Genomic DNA, 19,817 nt, shown 5'->3' with positions numbered 1-19,817 from the left:
GGGAGAAAACGACTCATCTCCACGTCCTGTGGATGGACCGTATTCCTGACGTCGCCGCAGCCTGCATAGGACTTGTAATGCCTGACAATGGACTTCACCAACTTAACAAATACAGTCTCATTACATACCGTATATATCCAGCAAAGCTGTGAGGGTAAGATTTCAGCTACATGCATGGGGATGGCAGGGTTGATCACCAACGTGTTTGATATTCTAATACGTTACACTAAGAGTAGCTAAAGGAACATGAATCAAAACATTTGTCAAACTCCACAGGAACCTTGGCTTAATCGTAAGATATACACGTTTAGAGCAAAGCAACTCACTCAAATCGCCGTATATTCTTAACAATTTCAAACACAGGCTATGTGAGCCTGGGAATTCTTTGCCAGCAATGTTAGCATCCTGCTCTGCCACCTTTATTAAGAACAGCTGAAATGTGTGCTCACAAACTCACTTTTTCATTATCAGGGAGAAAGATTAAATTCACCTCGACAAATATTTGTGGAGTGCCTATTATATGCAGGATGCTTGGGAGAAAATAAAGCCTTTGTATTTACAGCAATAATTTTAAAACTTACTGGGAAAAGGCCAACAAGAAAAGCAAAATCATAAGGTGTATATATATATGAAATGGTCTCAATTTACTGGTAAAACTCAATGGTAAATGCAAAATACAAATATGGCAGGCAGTTAGACAGACATGAGCAGAGCAAGGATGCTGTGTCAAGTACTGAAGGTCACCAGGGTGAAAAACCCTGGGTGCCTAGCAACGGGCAAAAGTGTGAAAACAAGGACCTCCACACCAGGGTAGCCCTTCCTCCCCTGGCATATTGATGGTCATGTGGTTCAGACCCTCTCCTCCCCTGGCTTGTTGCTAGACATGCGGATTAGAACCCCTTAGACGGGGGACAAGAGTGGCCAGGGAACTAGCCCTTAAGCATTAAGCCCCCAGGGCAATGAGATTCTGACCCACATCAAATACATCTAGCTTCAGACCCAGAAAAGCAGCAAAACCAGACAAGCCACGCCATGGCTGACATCAGGACCAGCTGTGTTGACTAATGACTCCCTGCCCTGGTGCTAACCAATGGATAGAGACCAGGACCCTGAAAGGACATACCTGGAAAGCTGATGAATACTCTACTGGGACGCTCCCGAGACCTCCAGATAAACACCTTCAACAGGAGGACCCAGTGTGCCTCTGTGAAGCATGCCCACACCTTTCCCTTACACTCTTGCCCCAGGAGGGTTTTCCTTGCATCTCTCTTTCTCCTAAGCTCTAAGGGTCCTTCGTTTGCCTCTGTAACTTGTTTCCTAAGCTCATTTCTTCTGTGGCTCACTTCTACCTCTGACTTTCTAAAGAAACTTTCTCTTATAGTTTGAGTCTTGACTCTGAATTCTTTCTTAGCCAGAACTCAAGTATTGAGGTTGCCGAAGCAAGGTCTGGTCTGACTCCACTGTTCTAACACCGGTGCCATTTTGCAGCCAACACACACACACACACACACACACACACACACACACACACACACACACACAGTTACTTAGAAAGCTAGTAAGACATATATTTTACATTTTCATTGTAAATACTAAACCTATTATAACTTTATGTTCTTTATATAGGGGAAAATAGAGATTTAGCCATTTCAAATACTGTATTAGGAACCTAACTTAAAATATAACAGAAATGCAACAATAGGAACAAATTATTGGGCTGCTTGCTCATCACTAAAAGTGAACCTGTGGCAATAACATTAACAGTGCCAGGTAAAATTGTCTCAAGTGAAAACCCAAGGAAAATGATAGAATGACAATCATGAGATTACTCCTTATTCAAGCATGGGTAGTTTTCAGCACACACATACACACTATAAACAGCAGCCCCCAGCAACAAAAAAACTTACAATCTACAGAGGAGAAAATGTTAATGCATCTTATTATAACATTTATCATTAGTACAGAACTGAATATAGGCTGTGTTAAATCGCATCTGCTGAAATACCAATAGCTCTGTCCCCTAAAACTTATGTTATAATGATATTTTAAGTGTATTTCATTTTATCCAATGACTTAGAGAGATTTAAAACATTGGCAGTAATTTACTCTTGCACCAATTCACATCAATGGTCTGACTTAAAAGCTTACTTATTTTTGAATCATTTTTTAACACCATAGTTTTTGAGACTCTTTTCAAGTTAGTAAAATAATTTAGTATTTTTCCTGAAAGAGCACTAAGTCCAATCTATAAATACAACATGAAATGGTTTAGATTTCTACCTAAACACAGAGTTGATGTATGCCAGTGCGCATTAAACATCAGCAGATTTTGATGTTAAAGTACAAAGCAGAAATGTGGATACTTACAGAAAAAAATTTTAAAAATCAAATCTGCTTTGGAACCAGAGATCAAGGATACTAAGAATAAGACTAGGAAATGTTATATATCTAACACACACACTCACACTCACACACACACACTCTTCTATAAATATCAATACTGAATGCTAAAACAGAATACAAGAAAAAAATGTATTTAAAAATATTAATATAATATTTTACAAAAGAATTATGTAGGTATCATATTTATAATGCATGATTTAAATAATTTTTAATTTGCTAAATATGATATAAAAAACTGGTTTATTACCTAAGAATATTTTAGTAGGAAAAATTAATAAACAGTTTTACTCTTGATTATGAATAGGATATTTTATTGAATAAAGGCCACTAAAAGAACTGAAATTCTGATGCATAATGTTAAATGCAAAAGGTTCAACAAATAACACATTGATGTCTTAGTGTACTTCTAAATTTTTCTAAAAAATTAGTTGAGGGAAAAACCCCCACCATCTACTATTTTTAAAATATGGTTTTAATTTTAATGACTTTAAGTACTAGGCAAAAGGAAGAAAGGGAAAGAGGAAGAGACAGAGGTGGGAGGTGCAGGGGGAAACAAATACTAAATGGAGAAAACATGTGACTGAAATGGGTACTTGGTGCCCTCTGCTGTTCTATTGCTGTTACTTAATGCGTGAATGGTTAGGATAACTGAGATGAGTTCTTTCTCAGAGTCCATTATGCTGGAATTTGACAACTTACTTATCTTAAATATTTGGTTTTAGATAGGACAAGATTTAATGATTATGTATTAATGACAATATAATCAGAATTAATGTTATTTCACTTCCTTCCATGTGTTTTCATTAACTAGTATACTTACTAATAAGCATAAAAAATAGTTAACCTATTGAGGGATTTTAATGTTGATATTTGATACTGTACTATAATTTATTTCATATAACAAATAAAATGTAAATTACTCAAAAGTATATTATAAGTATTTAATATAAATGCTTAGATCATGCCTTTAATAAAGAAAATATCTTCTAAAGATATTTCTACAGGCCATGTCTTACCTGATAATAATGTTTGAATAATAATAATATCCAAATGGCATTAACATATTAAAAGATTAGGAGATTAATATATTAGGTTTTCACATGGAAACACAAAAGAGATTGCCTTGCAATTCTTCCCAAAGGGCCAAGTTATCAAAGTAACAAGACCAAGAGCCCAGGAGGCGGGGGCACCCTCCTCTTCTGTTAGACAGACCTTTCTATGCATCAGTTCACCTCCCCAGCATCGATTCATCTCTCTTCCAAATAAAGAAAAGACTACCTACTTCAGAGAGATGTTATAAACTGCTAACAGATAACACAATCAGTATTCCTTTCCCTGGTAAAACAGATAATAAAACCCAGCTCATTTTATCTCAGACGAATACATTAAAAACACATGGGAATACAGTTTAAACCAACTGAAGTACAGAAACTGTTAAAAAAAGAAAAGCACTCCTATTATAACCTACACTCCTGGGTATGCCAAAACCCTTAGCACACTGACAGTGAGCAACGGAAATGAGAGGAGATTCTCTGAAGCCACCTTGGTGACAGCAAGGTAAGAATAAAGCCAAAATGAAACGGTGGAAAGAAAACTGCTCTGACCAACGTTGGGTCACTGTGGCGGGCGAGCGAGCTCTGACCTCAGGGATGTCACGCGGGTGGGCCCTGACCTGTGTCTCCTCCTCCTGCCCCTCGCCACCCTGGCGCGGCCGCTTCTCACCACTGTCCTCTGCCCACTCGCCTTCCCCTGCCCACCCGCACATGGTAGCTGTGCTGGCATGTTCTCCCCACTTTTCTTCCTGATGTTAAGCCTCCACAACAAACGAATGTCTTTAGAAAAGCCTCCCCAACGACTCTTCAGGTCACTCATCTCCTTCAGGCTCCCTCCCACTGAGCGCTTACCTTCAGCAGTAAGGAGCTCGGCGCAGGGAGCCGCACACGCTTCCCTCACCGGGCGGGAGCTCCGGGTGCTGGGTGCAGGCGTGAGGAACGCCCTCTCCAACCCGCGCAGCTCAGGCCTCCCTTACAGTACGCGCTCAACAGGCGCTGAACGAATGACTGAATCAGCCGATCAAGACTATTAAACTAGTGAGTGCTGACTACCTATTGTGATCAATATTTTCAAACACGTTACCCATTTAACTTCATTACAACCTTATTACCTCCACTTTAAAGCTAAAAACAAATGGAAGCTAAGAGGTAAGTCAGCCAGTCGCACATATCACACAGCATTAGTCAATAGTTAGGGTCAATAGCTAGGATATAAGAGGAAGTTGGGGTCCCCCCGTAACTGCCTGACATTTTAATTCAAGAGGTTCTCAGCACTAGTGCTGCAGAGATTCTAGAGATGAGGTGAGGGGGAGGTGAGGGGAAGAATGAGCCCGCTCCACACAAATCAGCCCTCACATTCCAGGTCATTCACACTGACTCACTGAACACTTGATGCAGGGCACTGGAAATACAAGGAGGAATATCATATGGTCCTTTGAGGAGCTCAGTCTGATAGAGACCAGTGGCTCTCAGCCAAGGGTGAGGTCCCCCCCAGCCTCAAGGAACATTTGGCAATGTCTGGAGATATCTTTGTTAGTCTCAACTGGGAGAGGGTGCTAATGACACCTACTGGGTAAAGACCAGGGATGCCACTAAACATGCAACAGTGCACAGGACAGCCCCCAGGAAAACAATTATCCAGCCCAAAATGTCAACAGTGCTCAAGTTAAAAAACCCTGATACAGAGAAGTAGACCTGTAAACAAAGATATCTTCTTGCTCCCACATAGAAAATAAGTACTGGGATAGAAACATAAACCAAATGCCAGAGAATCAGAGAAGATATAAAAGATATAACTGACTCTACTAGACTCAGCAGCATTACCTAAAAATTTCAGGAGCCTTTGCACAGACAGTGGTCAGAGAACTGAGGCTCATGAGATGAGTGGGAGTTAACCAGGGGAAGGGGGAGGCAGGGCATTCCAGGCACAGCAAATAGCTAGTGCTGTGTTTACTGGAACCCAGGTGAAGGAGACTAGGAAACCAAGTTACAGTACACTGTGAAAAACTAAAGTCCTGATTGATGCTGACAAATCCCTCCCTTTGTCTATGCCCTTCTTTTATCTCCCTCTTCCTTTATACCCACCCACTCCCCTAGAAAATAGCACTGCCACCAAGGCTGATTGCTGCCAGGGGTGGTTGTGATTGAGGCGTGACTGTGATTTAAGAAAAACAAGTATGGCCTGGCCAGTGTGTCTCAGTCGGCTGAGCATAGTCCCTTGAACCAGGTCACAGTTCTCTTCCCAGTCCAGGCACATACCTGGGTTTCAGGCTCAGTCCCCAGTAGGGGGCATCCAGGAAGCAGCCCATTGATGATGTTTCTCTCTCATCAATGTTTCTAACTCTCTCTCCCTCTCCCTCCCTTTCTCTGAAAGAAAACACAAGAAAAGGGAAATCAGGTATCTTTATACAAACTTGGAAGAGAGAGATGTGTGGAAGGCATTACTGGAAGGATCTTTGGATATACTCTGCCTCTTCCAGTCTACTGAGAGCACTGCATAGAGTTCCAACCACAACCACTACAAGCCACATATACTTCTTGGACACTGCAATAAACTGCCTCCCTGAGAAGACTGACTGATTAAGATATTTCCATCCAAAGTTAATTTTAGGGCCTGCAATACCATGTCATATAAATCATCTTATGAATTTCATATCTGAAAATTTTTAAAACCTCAAAATCACTGTCACTGGCTCACAGCCTAGTTTCCATCCATCATCCTAGGACATTTCACCATTTATATAGGTCATTGATTTCCAACTTATGGTCTGCAGCTCTGGGTGGTTAAGGGGCCCCCTTATGGATATAAAACCACTCAAAGTTAGAGGGCAAATGACAATGTTAAACATAGGGTCATTTAGTAATAAAGCGAGTTATTAAGGCTACATGTGCTAATTATGCTACAGGTTGCTATTTCTATATTTTGCTATTTATAATTTTCTTTAAATCTTCACCCAAGGATATTTTTTTCCATTGCTTTTTCAAAGAGAGTGGAAGAAAGTGAAAGAGAGAGAGAGAAAAAGAGAGAAAGAGAAAAAGAGAGAGAGAGACACATCAACTGGTTGCTTCCCACACGAGCCCCGACAGATCAGGCTGGGGATCAAGCCTGCAACAGAGGTTCGTGCCCTTGGCCAGAATTGAACCTAGGACCCTTCGCTCTAACCACTGAGCCAATGCTATTTATAAATTTGAGTTAGCGTATGACTATAGTTTCACTGCAACCCATCTCCATCCACCACCTGACTATATTCTACTCATTATTTAATGTCCCTTCCTCCAAGAAGCCAGTCGTGATCACCTTAGGCTAGGCCAGATTTCTGCAATACATTCTGCATTTCTCAGCCATTTCACTTACTGCACTGCACTGTGTTTATGTTTATATTTCCTGAGGGTAAATATCATCTCTTATCCATTTTGGCTCTCCAGGGCCTAACATAGTACCCAGTAGTCAACAAATGTTTACTGAACTAGACTGATTCAATTATTTTCTAACAGAGGTTTTAAAAGTTGAGAAGTTTGAAAATCTCTTACATAGTCTAATAAAGATCAGATTTTTCAAGCACACTAGAACAGAAGAAGTGATTTCTTACCCAAAGTACTAACATTCATATTTAGCCACAAATCTTTATACTTCTATCAAATTTATTCCACATGCCTTCAAGTTCCCAAATAAGAGTTAAATAAAAAGTACCATACATAAGGGCTGGAAAGTATGGCTGCTGAGGAGGTCCTGGGGCTTTATCTAGTGTTTCTATTCTCCCAGCAGCCTGCCATTTGATTTATTATGTGAGATGGCAACAGAAATTTCTCCTTTGCTGTACCTCACAAAAGTTGCACAACAATCTAAATTTCTCATCAGGTAGTATGGTAGGTTCATCTATTTCCAAGGAAAAACAAACCTGTTCTGAATTTAAAACCATCTTAGAAAATGACCACCTTTTCTTGGTTCAGAATTATATTTAAGATGAACTATGAATTCCATTCATAAATCCATGGAACACCTATTACATATAAGGCACAGGGCCAAAAAGGCACTAGAGCTATGGAGTTAGTTGTTTTATTCCATGACATTATGCAATGACCATGAAAAACCCTTAGTGTCTAATTCAATGATCCTAAAAGAAAAAGGAAGAAAACCAAAACCCTGTAATCACCAAAAAATTCTAGTAAATGTCAAATACATAGTTTTGAGAATTCAATTTTATTCCTTAATGGAAAAATTGGTATCATCTTCATAGGAGCCTAAAACTAATTTCCCTCAAACTGGAGAAAAAGTTGGTGGAGAGATAACCTGAGTTGGAAATGTTCAAAGCATTCATCCCAAACCCTATGAAATATCCACACACAAACAGAAGCACACGACTCACGCCTACATCTAGTGCACTCTCCTACGTACCATGACACAGGCAAATATGAAGAAAGAAAAAGAGAGAACAACAGAATTAAAACATAGTATGTTAGAGAATGTGATCCATTTTTACAGAGACGAGAAGAATGAATAATTCATTTAACAAGGTGGGTGTATTTTGGAAGAGAGGAAAAGATGGAGAAAGAAAGAGGGAAAAGGAAGACAGGCCAGCTGGAGTTCATGAACTGCCCTGTATTTATCTGTTTGTGATAACAGCAACTAATGTAATAATGTATGTTCAGAAATTGATTACATTGCCTTACCTACACACCTATGCCTCGTCAATTACTTTAACTCTTTTAATTTACATTTCTGTTTCCAAAAAATCTTGTTAAAGATTATGCTTTAAGGGATCATTTTACCAAAAATCTTCATATTAAATTCTAAAACTTTCATTCTAGAAGCTTTTAAGGTAATTTTAAGTCTCTACCAACTGACAAACAATAGAGAGGGAAGTAGTGTCAAAAAGCAAAAGTCACTGATTGCTCGTTGGGGAGTCCAAGATCACTCTCGTGAACACTGTAAGATCATGGGATAAAGGCAGTAGGTGGAGCAATAGATAAGGAAAATTCCGTCCCAGGCTGACTGACTCGGCAATCTGTCACCTGCCAGTAGGTTAAGGATCTTCTCACATAAACAGAAAGTGTGTGTCCTTTAAATTCAAACACACTAGTATTTTACCAATATAATCCAGAAAAGAAAAAACATATTCACAAATGTGCGTCATCTAGTTCAAATAATACACAATTAATATAAAGACAATGGATACTTAATACTATTTCTCCTTAACTAATTCATTTCACTGAATTTTACACTTCACATCAAGAATATAGAAACTTAGCCCTGGCCTATGTGGCTCAGTTACTTGGGCTTCATCTTGTGCACTGAATGGTTGCTGGTTCCATTCCCGATCAGGGCACATGCTCGGGTTTTGGGTTTGATCCCCAGTAGGGGGTGTGCAGGAGGCAGATGATTGATATTTCTCATATTGATGTTTCTCTCTCTCTTTCCCTCTCTCTCCTTTCCTCTCTCTCTAAAAATCAATAAAAACTATTTTTTAAAAAAAGAATATAGAAACTTAAAGGAATTCTGGGAAGATCATGACAGCATAGTTATTGGATTTGTCCAAGTCCCCACATAAAAAGGCAATATTCATTTTTAACACTCAAAGGCAACCATGTTAATATTTTGATGTGTTTTTGTATTTACTCCCAGCCCTCCACCCCCACGCAATAATATATTTTCCATACTCCTGACCATGGTATGTACGTGATTGTTTCTTACTACGTAATTATGAGAAAGGTAGAAAGTACCAACTTTCCAAATGCTTACAAGATATAATTTTCTGGTAGGTCAGTGGTGTTTTCATGTTTTCTAACATTCAGCAGAGAGGCCCACACTTGCAACAGAATAAATATTTGCTGAACTGAGCTAACTGGCTGTGATGAATTTTAGCCCAAATTAGTATTATCTTTGGGAGGACAAAAATGATAGTCCTACAATGACTGCTTCCTCAAGCTAGGGAATGGGGCCCCTGCTGAAGAAGAAAGGGTTAACAATGTCAGTCCCAGGGGAGTGCCATCATTCACCAGAAAGTTAGGCTCTCAAGGACTTCCTTGGGGTAAAAACAACAAAAATATCATCTGTCTTTATCAGTGCTTTGAACAAAGTTACCACAGGCCCCTCCCGTGACAACATAACTGGGAGGGGTATGCTTTTCCTCTGCCTTTGACGTAAATTATAGAGTCATTTGCATCCCTCTGTTGTGGTTAATTCCACCACCAAAGCAACTCTAAACTGGTTAAAAGTTCATTAGTGTGCAACAATAGCAGCTTGATGAAATAAATTATGCTCCGTCCATACCATGAATACTCAGCGCCAATACGAATCATGCCTTCTCAGACTACCTAATCTCAGAAGGAAAAGCTTACGGTATGTACTTAGGAGAAAAACAGCAGTTTCTAAATCATTTGTCACTGAATAATCACGTTAGGCAAGAATTTATAAGCGATTTTTATTATCTTTCAATTTTTCTATTATGAACATATTACTTCAAATAAATACTTTTAAAAACTTGTGCTCTAAAAAAATATTTAAATTGCCAAAAGAAAGTAAAAAAGGGGGCCTGTTTGCTTATTTGCTTGTTTTCAAGGACTGCAAAATTCTGATGAGGGGTGAGGATGCCATAGCAGCTGAGCAGCTGATGGCTTCTTTGCAGAGCAGGAGGCACGAGCCACACCTTGGGCTAAGGAGACAACAGAGCACAGGGGCCCCGTTGGAAAAGCACCTGACTGCTGGGAGGGGCCTGACGGCTTCTCACACGAAGTGATGCTTCAGAATGGCTCAGAGGGACAAAAGGGGATGGCTTCTAGGGCAGAGTGGCAGAGTGATCAAAGACTTGAGTACCTTATACCCTGAAATTCCATTGCTAAGGACTCATCACAGCTTTGTGCAAAGTTGTATCCTGACTAGCTTGAATGCCTTAGAATAGCAAAAATTTAAAACAACTTAAATGGTCAACATTTAGAGCAGGGGTGGCGAAAGTCCTCAGGCCATATTGGCTTGAAAAATCATTTGGTCTGGCCCTGCCCAGGCAACCACAGGCAGGACTTGAAATTCAATAAATCTAGGAGATTTTTTCATAGCTAATTTTTAAGTTGATAATTTTGTATGGCCCGCAAATGATGTTATAAATATCCAAATAGCCCTTGGCAGAAACAAGGTTCCCCACTACAGATTTAGAGAATTCATTAAACAGTAACTCCCCTTACCCCTCAAAGAAAACCCAAACCTCATTAAAAACACTAAGTCTAAACAGACATGGAATGGAGCCTACTGAGTTCAATAGGGGCCCTGGTTGTGTCTGGGACTGTTTCCACCTGAGCCCACCTTCTGCACTGGAGTATGCAACGGACATCCTTAAATGCAGTTCTCTGGAGACATCAAGACCTGAGCAAATTGGGTTTGGCTACAGGTTAAGCAACTAACTAGGCCAGCATAAACTGCTGGAACCAAGAGCTCCTATACTATCATCCCAGGAGCAAAGAGTGCACACAGCATCCAGATGTGGATTCTAATTATTATCCCCCATTAAAGGGAATCACCCGTCACATACAGTCAATAAAAGGTCATTCTCCTTGGAGTCATTTCTTCAATTAATAACCCCCTACTCTCTAGGCTGCAAAAAACAAACCAACAAACAAAAAAGTTACAATAACAAAAGAAAAAAGTTCATTTTCCTCCTATAGTCACAATTTATTCCTTCTTTTTTCCCTTAAGCTTGGACAGCTCAGCTAAGGCTTCCTACCTTTATTTATTAAAGACAAGACAACAAGTAGTGTACTATAAAATTTTTTTCCTAATAACCATTTAGGACAAGCAAAAACTGAATTAATATATGCTGATAAATACAATAATATATAGCCAACATATTCATATTCTGTATTAAAATTCATCAAAGTTTTGGGATAGAATGTTAAGCAAGTTTAATTGATTCTTCAAAGGTCATACACATCTTAGGAATTTTTCTATGGCCCAAAAGCGTTCACCAGGCAAGGCCTGGTATTCCGTATGTAACGTCATCTCGCTTGTCCCTGTCGTTTCTTACAGTGCCCTTTTTACTATGAATCACAAAGTCAATTCAATCAGGATAAATTTTTTTTAGAGTCAATTTTGCAAGCAAAAAAACACAGAGTAGCTTATGTTTGACTTCTAAATTCCATTCTCTTACCCAGTTACACAGAATACAAAGCTACTGACCTTTGCAAATACAGCTCGTTCATGTGTTCAGGCTTTTGACTAATTAGACAACAGAAGGTAAGGTAAAAGATAAATCATCCGGGTCATTTTTCAATTTCTTCAACCTGGCGATTCTTCAGTATAAATAGGGTGGCTCTGATTGCCACAACAACGCCCAAGGTATAAAGGTGCCAAACAGAAAAGTACAGGCACTAGGCCTAAGACAGGCTTTCCAGCTTCACTGAGACAATCCCACTGGCATCCCCAAGATCTCCTCCCAAGAAGCAGTGTCTAAGGCAAGTGTTTTATTAAAAAATGTGTCACAAAGATCACCCAATGTGCTCAGACCTTCTTCTTAGCACATTCGTTCATGCATTCATCAAATACCACCACATGCTGTCTATGATTCACAGACTATTTATATTTATAAATCTTCTAAACCCTAGTCCAGTGTACTACTTATGCTAGTGCTGTGGAGGGTTAAAAACAGGTGATTCTGCCTTCAAGGGGTTAAATCAACTGCTTTCCTTTTAGCAGATATTAGCCTACTTTTCTCCTCTCCCACGGCAAATAAATTGGTTATATTCACCTTCCTCTCCTTCATCATTACTGACTGTCAGGAAACCATGGCTGGTAAGGGTGAATTCTCCAACTCTTCTCGACACCACATCCTCACGCGTGACTCCACCAAAAATATCAGTGAGCTCCTAAACAGCAGGAAAGCTGCTCTTCACCCTACAGCTGCTGAAGCTACTGCTCTTTTTCCTCTAAAAGTAAACTTGACACTCACTACCTCCACTTCATCCCCTACCTGTGCCTAGCTCGTCATACCCTGAGTTTTGACCCAACTACCAAAGCAGCTCTTTGTGATCACCAATGGCTTTCCCAATGACTAACTGCAAGCACTCTTTTTTCCTCCTCAAGTCTTAATGTTATTTCATTTCTCTGATCAACTCTTGACTTTTGTTTCCTTTACAATTTATTTTCAATTATATATGTGACCTAGGCCATTGGCGGTTACTTGCCCAAGATCACCCATAGGCAGCAGGTTATAGAGATGGACACGGATATGCCTGTCACCAGAACCCAGGCTCTTAACCACTCTTTTGAACTGCTTTTCAAAAATGAGGTAAAGGCTACTCCATGGAAGAACTGTACCCACAACCTTCGCACTAATAATGCCACCTTCTGATGCAGGGGTCAGCAAACCATGACCCAGAGGCCAAATCCAGCCCATTGCCTATTTTTGTAAAAAAAGTTTTACTGGGAGCCAGTCACACTCATTCACTGACATGCCATCTAGGGCTGTTTTCATACTATAATGGCAGAGTTCAATCACAGAGAAATAGACTGTATGGTCTACAAAGCCTAAAATTTTTATTATCTAACCCCTTCCAGAAAAAGTTTGCTGATCCCTATTTTAACCAACAGTCTTTTAGGTTCATCATTTGCAAACTGGAGGACACTAATACCTAACTCAAGTACCTGCAGTGAGAATCAAGGAAGACAACATATCTGGAATAATCTAATGATACCAGGCATCGCAAAATGTGAACTGCAGCCTAATTCAGGTTCTGCACTCCAGCATTTATGTAGGGGCAAAAATCCCATCCCTACTCTTTCACCATCATATCACTTCTTTCTCGAAGGTTTCTGCTCCTCCTGCACATACCCCATCTCCCAACACCACACAGAAGAGGCAAGTCTCTCCTATTACAATAAACCCAAAGCCTGTTCCAGGAGTTGTTCATTTCTGTTAACAGCTCTGCCATTCTCCCTTCAACCAGGCCTGGATCTCTGAAATCATCTGTACGTCTCCACTCTTCTCTTGCTCATCTGTGAAGTCCTATTTATTCAACCTATACAATAGCTTACAAGTCATCCCTCGTCTACATTTCCGCTGCCTAACCCCCATCCCGTCCCCATTACCCGTCACTATATCACCCCAGTAGCCTCATAGTTCATCTCCTACGTTGATATTTATGTGTCCTGCACACAAATGTCAGACACTACAAAATGTTTCTTAGACTATTCAATAGTTATTCTAGTGGGTTTCAAACGACACCTCGCTGTGGTTTTAATGTGCATTCCCCTGATGTCTAGTGATACCGAATATTTTCCCTGTGCTTACTGGCCATTTGATCCTTTCTCCCGAAGTGTACATTTATGCTTTTTTGAAAACTTGAACTATTAGGTTGTTCATCTTTTAATTCTTGGTTTACTGAAGATTTTCATATACTCATGATTCAAATTCATCAGATATACGTGTTGTTAATTCTTTTAACCAGTCTACGGCTCGTTTTTTCATTTTATTAAAGGTGTCTTTGATGAATAAAAGTTTTTAACTTTGATGAAGTAAAAAAACCACTTGTGTCAACACTGCACCATGACCCACTGAGCAAGTCCTCAGCTTTGCGCTCGAGCTCATCACACAATGATTCCCACGCATGACTCCAAACTAACGTCCCACCGAATCCCTTGGTACTTATTATGCATCACATACTACATTAAGCACTCGAAATAAAGAGATGAGCAACTCGCCCCCTGTCCTCAAGAAGCTCAGAATCTAACAGGGAAGATGGACATCAAGAAAAAGAGAAATACATGGAATACTATGCAGCTGTAAAGAAGAAGAATTTCGTACCCTTTGGGGCAGTATGGATGGACCTGGAGAAAATTATGCTAAGTGAAATAAGCCAGGCAGAGAAAGACAAATATCACATGATCTAGCTTATATGTGGAATCTTAAGAACTTAATAAACTGATGAACAGAACAGACTCAATGACATGGAAGCATGGATCAGAGACTGACGAATGTCAGAGGGATGGAGGAGGGCGGGTGGGTGGAGGGGGAGAGAATAACCAAAGAATTTATATGCATATATGCACAACCCAAGGACACGGACAATGGTGGGGAGAGGGACTGGGGAGGGGGATGGGACGCAGTGGAACGGGTCGCTGGGGAGAAAAAGGGACATCTGTAATATTCAAACAAAAATAAAATTAAAAGGAATAAAATTACTTGATTTTAAAATAAATAATCAAATAGCTCAATAAAATGGTAATAGAATGAAAACTGTTTCTTAACAACACTCTGCCACTACTACATTTCTTTTGCAATAATAACCTATGTAGAGATAACATTATTCCTATGCATTGAATTTAGCAATACATTTATAGTTGATTCGTTTTCATAAGATCATCTCTAGTTCATTTTCATTTGTTTCTTCAAACTTTGTCACATAACTTTCAGATCATCTTATAGTCATCAGTTCTGTATATTAAAACAAAGGAAGTCATGCATATTTCAACAGGAGTACAGTTATATTAGATATTCTGACTTTGGTTGTTTATATTATTAAAAAAACTCATCAACTGCTTTGAATTGTCTCAGCCAAATTGAAAAGCCTGAAAGTATGAAAAATGAAAGAGACAAAGAAAACACTGTTTACACTGAAGCTCAGCTTTCAAATTAATTTATTCTGGCTTCTTTTCTTAAAAGCAAAATAAATCTGAACATAAAAAATAGAAAGAGAAAAAAAGAAAAAAAGAAATACCAAATGAGTTGTTTTAGGAAAAGTCTGAACAGGAAGGTGTGAGCACAAGGAGAAGGCAAGAGAACTGACTCTGCCACAGGACAAGGGGTAAGGGTTGGAATGGCTTCACTACCCTCAAAGAGCAGAGGGAGTGAGGAAGCAGGAGTGGGCCCTAGTCATATTGCCTAGTAGTTAGAGCCGCAAATGGAAGGGTCTCAGGTTGGATGACGGTCAGGGGCACGTACCTGGGTTGCAGGCTCGATCCCCAGCCCAGTAAGGGCGAGTGCAGGAGGCAACCAATCGATGTGTCTCTCTCACATCCATGTTTCTCTCTCTTTCTCTCTCTCTCCCACTCTCTCTAAAAAGCAATGGGAAAAATATCCTCCGGTGAGGATAATTAATAAGTAAAAAGCAAGAGTAGGGAGGGGAAAGAAAGATAGGATAAAAGACATAGGATCCCTTTTTTCCCCAAAGCAGTGGTTTTAAACCAGAGGCAATTTTGCCCCTCGGGGGCATTTAGCAACATGAGAAAAGATTTTTCACTGTCACGACTGGGGAGAAGGGATACTATTGGCATGTAGTGGGTAGAGGACATCCTATATTGCACAGGACAGCCCCCCACAACAAAGAACTATCCAGTCCAAAATGTAAGTACTGTTCTGAGGTTGAGAACCCTGGTCTAGGGCAAGGAACAGGAGTAAAGGAGAGGACATAGTTGAGGTAACTCCAGGACGTGTTGGAACATTGGCAATACAGAGATGGCAAGGAAGGAGAACGCGTTATGCCCGGACAACCTTGCTCAAAACAACCAAAGAGGAGAAAGCAAAACTGAACAAAGGCCCAAGTTATTAATAAATGCTCCACATCTCATGCTCATGAACAGAGACAGACCTGATTGTCAAGTCAAGACAACCAACTGCGAGAGAATGGAAAAGACGGGGCAAAGAGGCTGAAGCAGAAGCTAGCAACACTTTCTGTTTCATATCATCCGATTCAATGTAGGCTCACTGCACAGCTGCCACCAGGTGTCAGGGGGAAAGCACAGAGATAAATAAATCCCAACCCCTGCCTGCAAAGAGACTAGATTTTCAGTGGAGAGAATTAGGTAAGTACATAAGTTACTATAATAAAGTAAGATATGTGTCCTAAGAGAAACACACAGGGGTTCGAATACACACATCTTGCAGATTCAATGCAGGAAGAAAGGATAATTCTACTTAGTACTTCTTGATCTTCCAGTGAAAGAAAAAAGTTATGAGACAGTGACTTCTCCAGTTCTGTTCTATAATACACAGAATCAGCAATATAAAATATCTGTTACTTCCAAATAGCCAATAGCTACCAATAACCTAACAAGGACAAAGCAGGATACTTCCATAGAGTATTCCTGCAGAGACTTGACTTTTCATTGAGAGACCTATGAGAAAATTAGTTCCCATATCCTAGAGTAAGTCCTGCACTAAGAAGAACTTAGTTGTTCTTGTTTGTTTTTTTAACTTTGGGTGGGTTTTATTTCTCCTGAGGTTAGAAAACCATCCAGAGGACAGCTCTTTAAATATCCCCCTCAAAAGAGGCCTCAGATTCAACATGAGAAAATAGTTAGAGAAATCCCTAATGGTCCAGCCAACATACATTTTTCATAAAGTGATTATCCTCCTGCAGCCTCAGCTTCCTAGCCTTTCCCCCTCCTATAATTGTTTTCCTTGTAGGCCAGGCAACAATTACCACTGCTACAAGACTGAGGAGGTTCACAAGCAATATATTTTACAATACATAAGTGTAGTGTCTCTGATATCTGGTGCTTTTATCACTAATTGCACTATAAAATGCGCTATTAAAACAGGGACAAACAAGATTGTAAAAATCACATAATGGACCATGACCACTTACAAAAGCCATTCATAAATGTTACCATACCACTTCTTTTTCTTTAATTTTCCAGTTATATAGCTATTTTTTGAAATTTTTACTTCTAAGGGATACCAACAAGAGAAAGAATATGTTTGGATATTACATATACATGTTTGCCCTTGAAAATACTGTTTTATGAATGTGCTCAAAAGTAAAATTATATAGAACATAAATGTGCTATGAACACTGAATTCCTAGGGACATTTATAAGATTCCCTGAAAAAAATTACAGGCATGGCGAATGCACTTAAGCTGTGATTTCCATTCAAACTTTAGAGAATGACAATGAAGGCATGGAAAAAAGCACAGAAGGGCCTCATAATTCTAATCTATGAAATATACAATATAACAAAGCCAATAAAATATTTATATCTGTGGGGGAAAAACTGAATGATCAAATATTACTGTCAATTACTGAAGGGCATGGGACATTGGAGCTGCCTATAGTATTTCAAATATCATTAGCACTCAACTAATTCATGGGCAAATTTTCAAGTTTGCAGCTCAGCATTTCAACATCTTCACTATTTATTCATATGTCAAAATATTTAAAAAAAGGAAATCAGGAATAAGGGAGAATGAAAATAAAAGTATTTGTGTTATCTGTTAATAATTCTAATGAATACTTAGATGGAACTAGAAATTTTAAGTAGTGACTCAGATGAAATATTGGAGTTGCCTCTAGGCTTTATTTATCCATTACCAGAGACAAACTAATTCTAATAATACCACAGAGCACAAATACTGCAAACCAAACAGTGGCTAGTCCCTACAAAAATAAAGGTAAATAACCAATTAATGGACTGGGATTGTTTGTTCTTTTAGTAGGATAATGTTTTAACTGAAAAAGAAATGATGCTTTGATTTTGAGTGTCAGCAGGAATGTGTGACTGAGCTTGGGTCTCACATAAAAATGCCATCCCCTGTGCAAGTCCACCACACCTAGTCTCAAATGTTTTCTTCAATCCTCATAATGGCCTAATTTTACTGAAATCAGAACCCACTTTTAAAACAAGTTGGTAAGCCATAATTACAGACATCTTAATTGTGTACCTAAACTATTGCGTTTTTCTCATGGAGATGTTAGCTAGTGCTCAATTTTTCAAAAGGAAGACTGTCCAAAAGTCAAAAGGACAGATTATATATAAAACATCTGCTGTTGCCCGGCCGGGCATGGCTCAGAGGTTGAGCATCAACCTAGGATCCAGGCAATTGGGGTTCGATTCCCGGTCAGGGCACATGCCCCAGTTGCAGGCTCGATCAATGACTCTCTCCTCATTGATGTTTCTACCTCTCTCTCCCTCTCCTTTCCTCTTTCTGAAATCAATAAAGATATATTTAAAAAAAAAAAGTTAAAAAACAAACAAAAAACATCTGCTGTAATTTCAGGAACTGAAGTCATTTAATTCAGCAGCAATCATGTTAAAGTATTTTTAATGGTAAGAATAATTTACTTTTTCAAAATGACAAATACTTGTAATATCCAAAACTATGTTGGCTAAACCTAAATTACAACCAGAAGCTTATTTTTCACCAGTGTCATCTCCCAATATCATTTCCTAAGACATGCTGAAGTATGTTACTAAATGAAGTTAAAGGGGGCTACACACACGAGCCCATATATAAAACTTACTTTGTCAGATGCCTCTGACGCCAAGAGGTTAGTTGCAAGGGTTTGTAGCTTATGATGGGCCATGTTTTTCAGGGCGGCAAGACTCCGTCTCGTCACGGCTTGCTTTAGGTTTACTGCTGGATGACTAAGCGAATCGACTGCGGCAGGAACTGCTTCATCACAAGCATTCAGTATCTCTACAGCTGTTATCCCCATCACACAACGATCCAATGCACCTGCAAGACATATATTCACAAATATTACACACACCATAAAATTTTAAATAGTTTAAGACAAAAAAAGCAGGGACATGTTTTAGGTAGAAATATGTTTTAACAGTGCCTCCCAGAAACATTTTCTTGTACTTCCTTCCTCTAATGATCTCCCAGGTAGCATTACCTTTATCATTTCCTCTCCCATAAGGTCCCTACCACAACTTCCCAACAGAGTCAAGTTCAGAGCCAAGATTGTAACGACTTCCCCAGGTTTTTCCACTTTCTTTACACTTCCAAGATGGTCTCCTTGACCAGTCCACACCATCACTCTACCACAAACATCGAATTCTATGACTTCACCTTCCTCTAAGTTGTATATCAATCTTAAACAAAAAACTAAGTTCGCAATTTTTCCAATTTATTCTATGTGAACAACTCCTGAAGCTTTTCTTTCCCTAGGAAATCTCCACAGAACAGGGAGAAAATATAGCTTCTCATTCTACCTGCACATTTCTTGACTCTCATTCTTAACACCCAACCAAAGGTTTCCTAGCATGTTTGTGGAAATCATTGCTTCAGCTTACAGCCAATTCAAAGCTTCTTCCCATTTATCTCCATCTGTACATTTCTTGTCTAAGTTAAGGTGCAAGCTCCTTCCTACAAAGCAGAGGTGGGAAACCTTTGTTCTGCCAAGGGCCATTTGGATATTTATTGCATCATTCACAGGCCATACAAAATTATCAACGTAAAAATTAGCCTGCTATATTTGGTCAAACATTTAATTAGCTCACCCCTAACGTGATGGCAGGGCCTGACCAAAAGATTTCTCGGGAGGTATTCGGCCAGCAGGTCGTACATTCCCCACCCCTGCTATAAAGCAATTTAATGGCAAACAGAAATTTATACAATATGCATGAGTAGTTTTAGTGTAATATGGCTTCA

General features: G+C 39.4%; 1 protein-coding gene across 1 annotated transcript in view; it reads right to left on the bottom strand.

Annotated features, from left to right (window-relative positions):
- WDR7 (WD repeat domain 7) overlaps positions 1-19,817 on the bottom strand; it is a 273,398-nt gene that overhangs the window by 206,765 nt on the left and 46,816 nt on the right. Inside the window, exon 14 of the mRNA XM_016223510.2 lies at positions 18,682-18,896. Within this exon, the coding sequence (XP_016078996.1) occupies positions 18,682-18,896 (215 nt within the window). The remainder of the gene's footprint in view (positions 1-18,681; positions 18,897-19,817) is intronic.

Source organism: Miniopterus natalensis, chromosome 7 (assembly GCF_054644295.1).
Source record: "Miniopterus natalensis isolate mMinNat1 chromosome 7, mMinNat1.hap1, whole genome shotgun sequence".
NCBI lineage: Eukaryota > Metazoa > Chordata > Mammalia > Chiroptera > Miniopteridae > Miniopterus > Miniopterus natalensis.
This window is presented reverse-complemented; position numbering and strand designations above follow the sequence as displayed.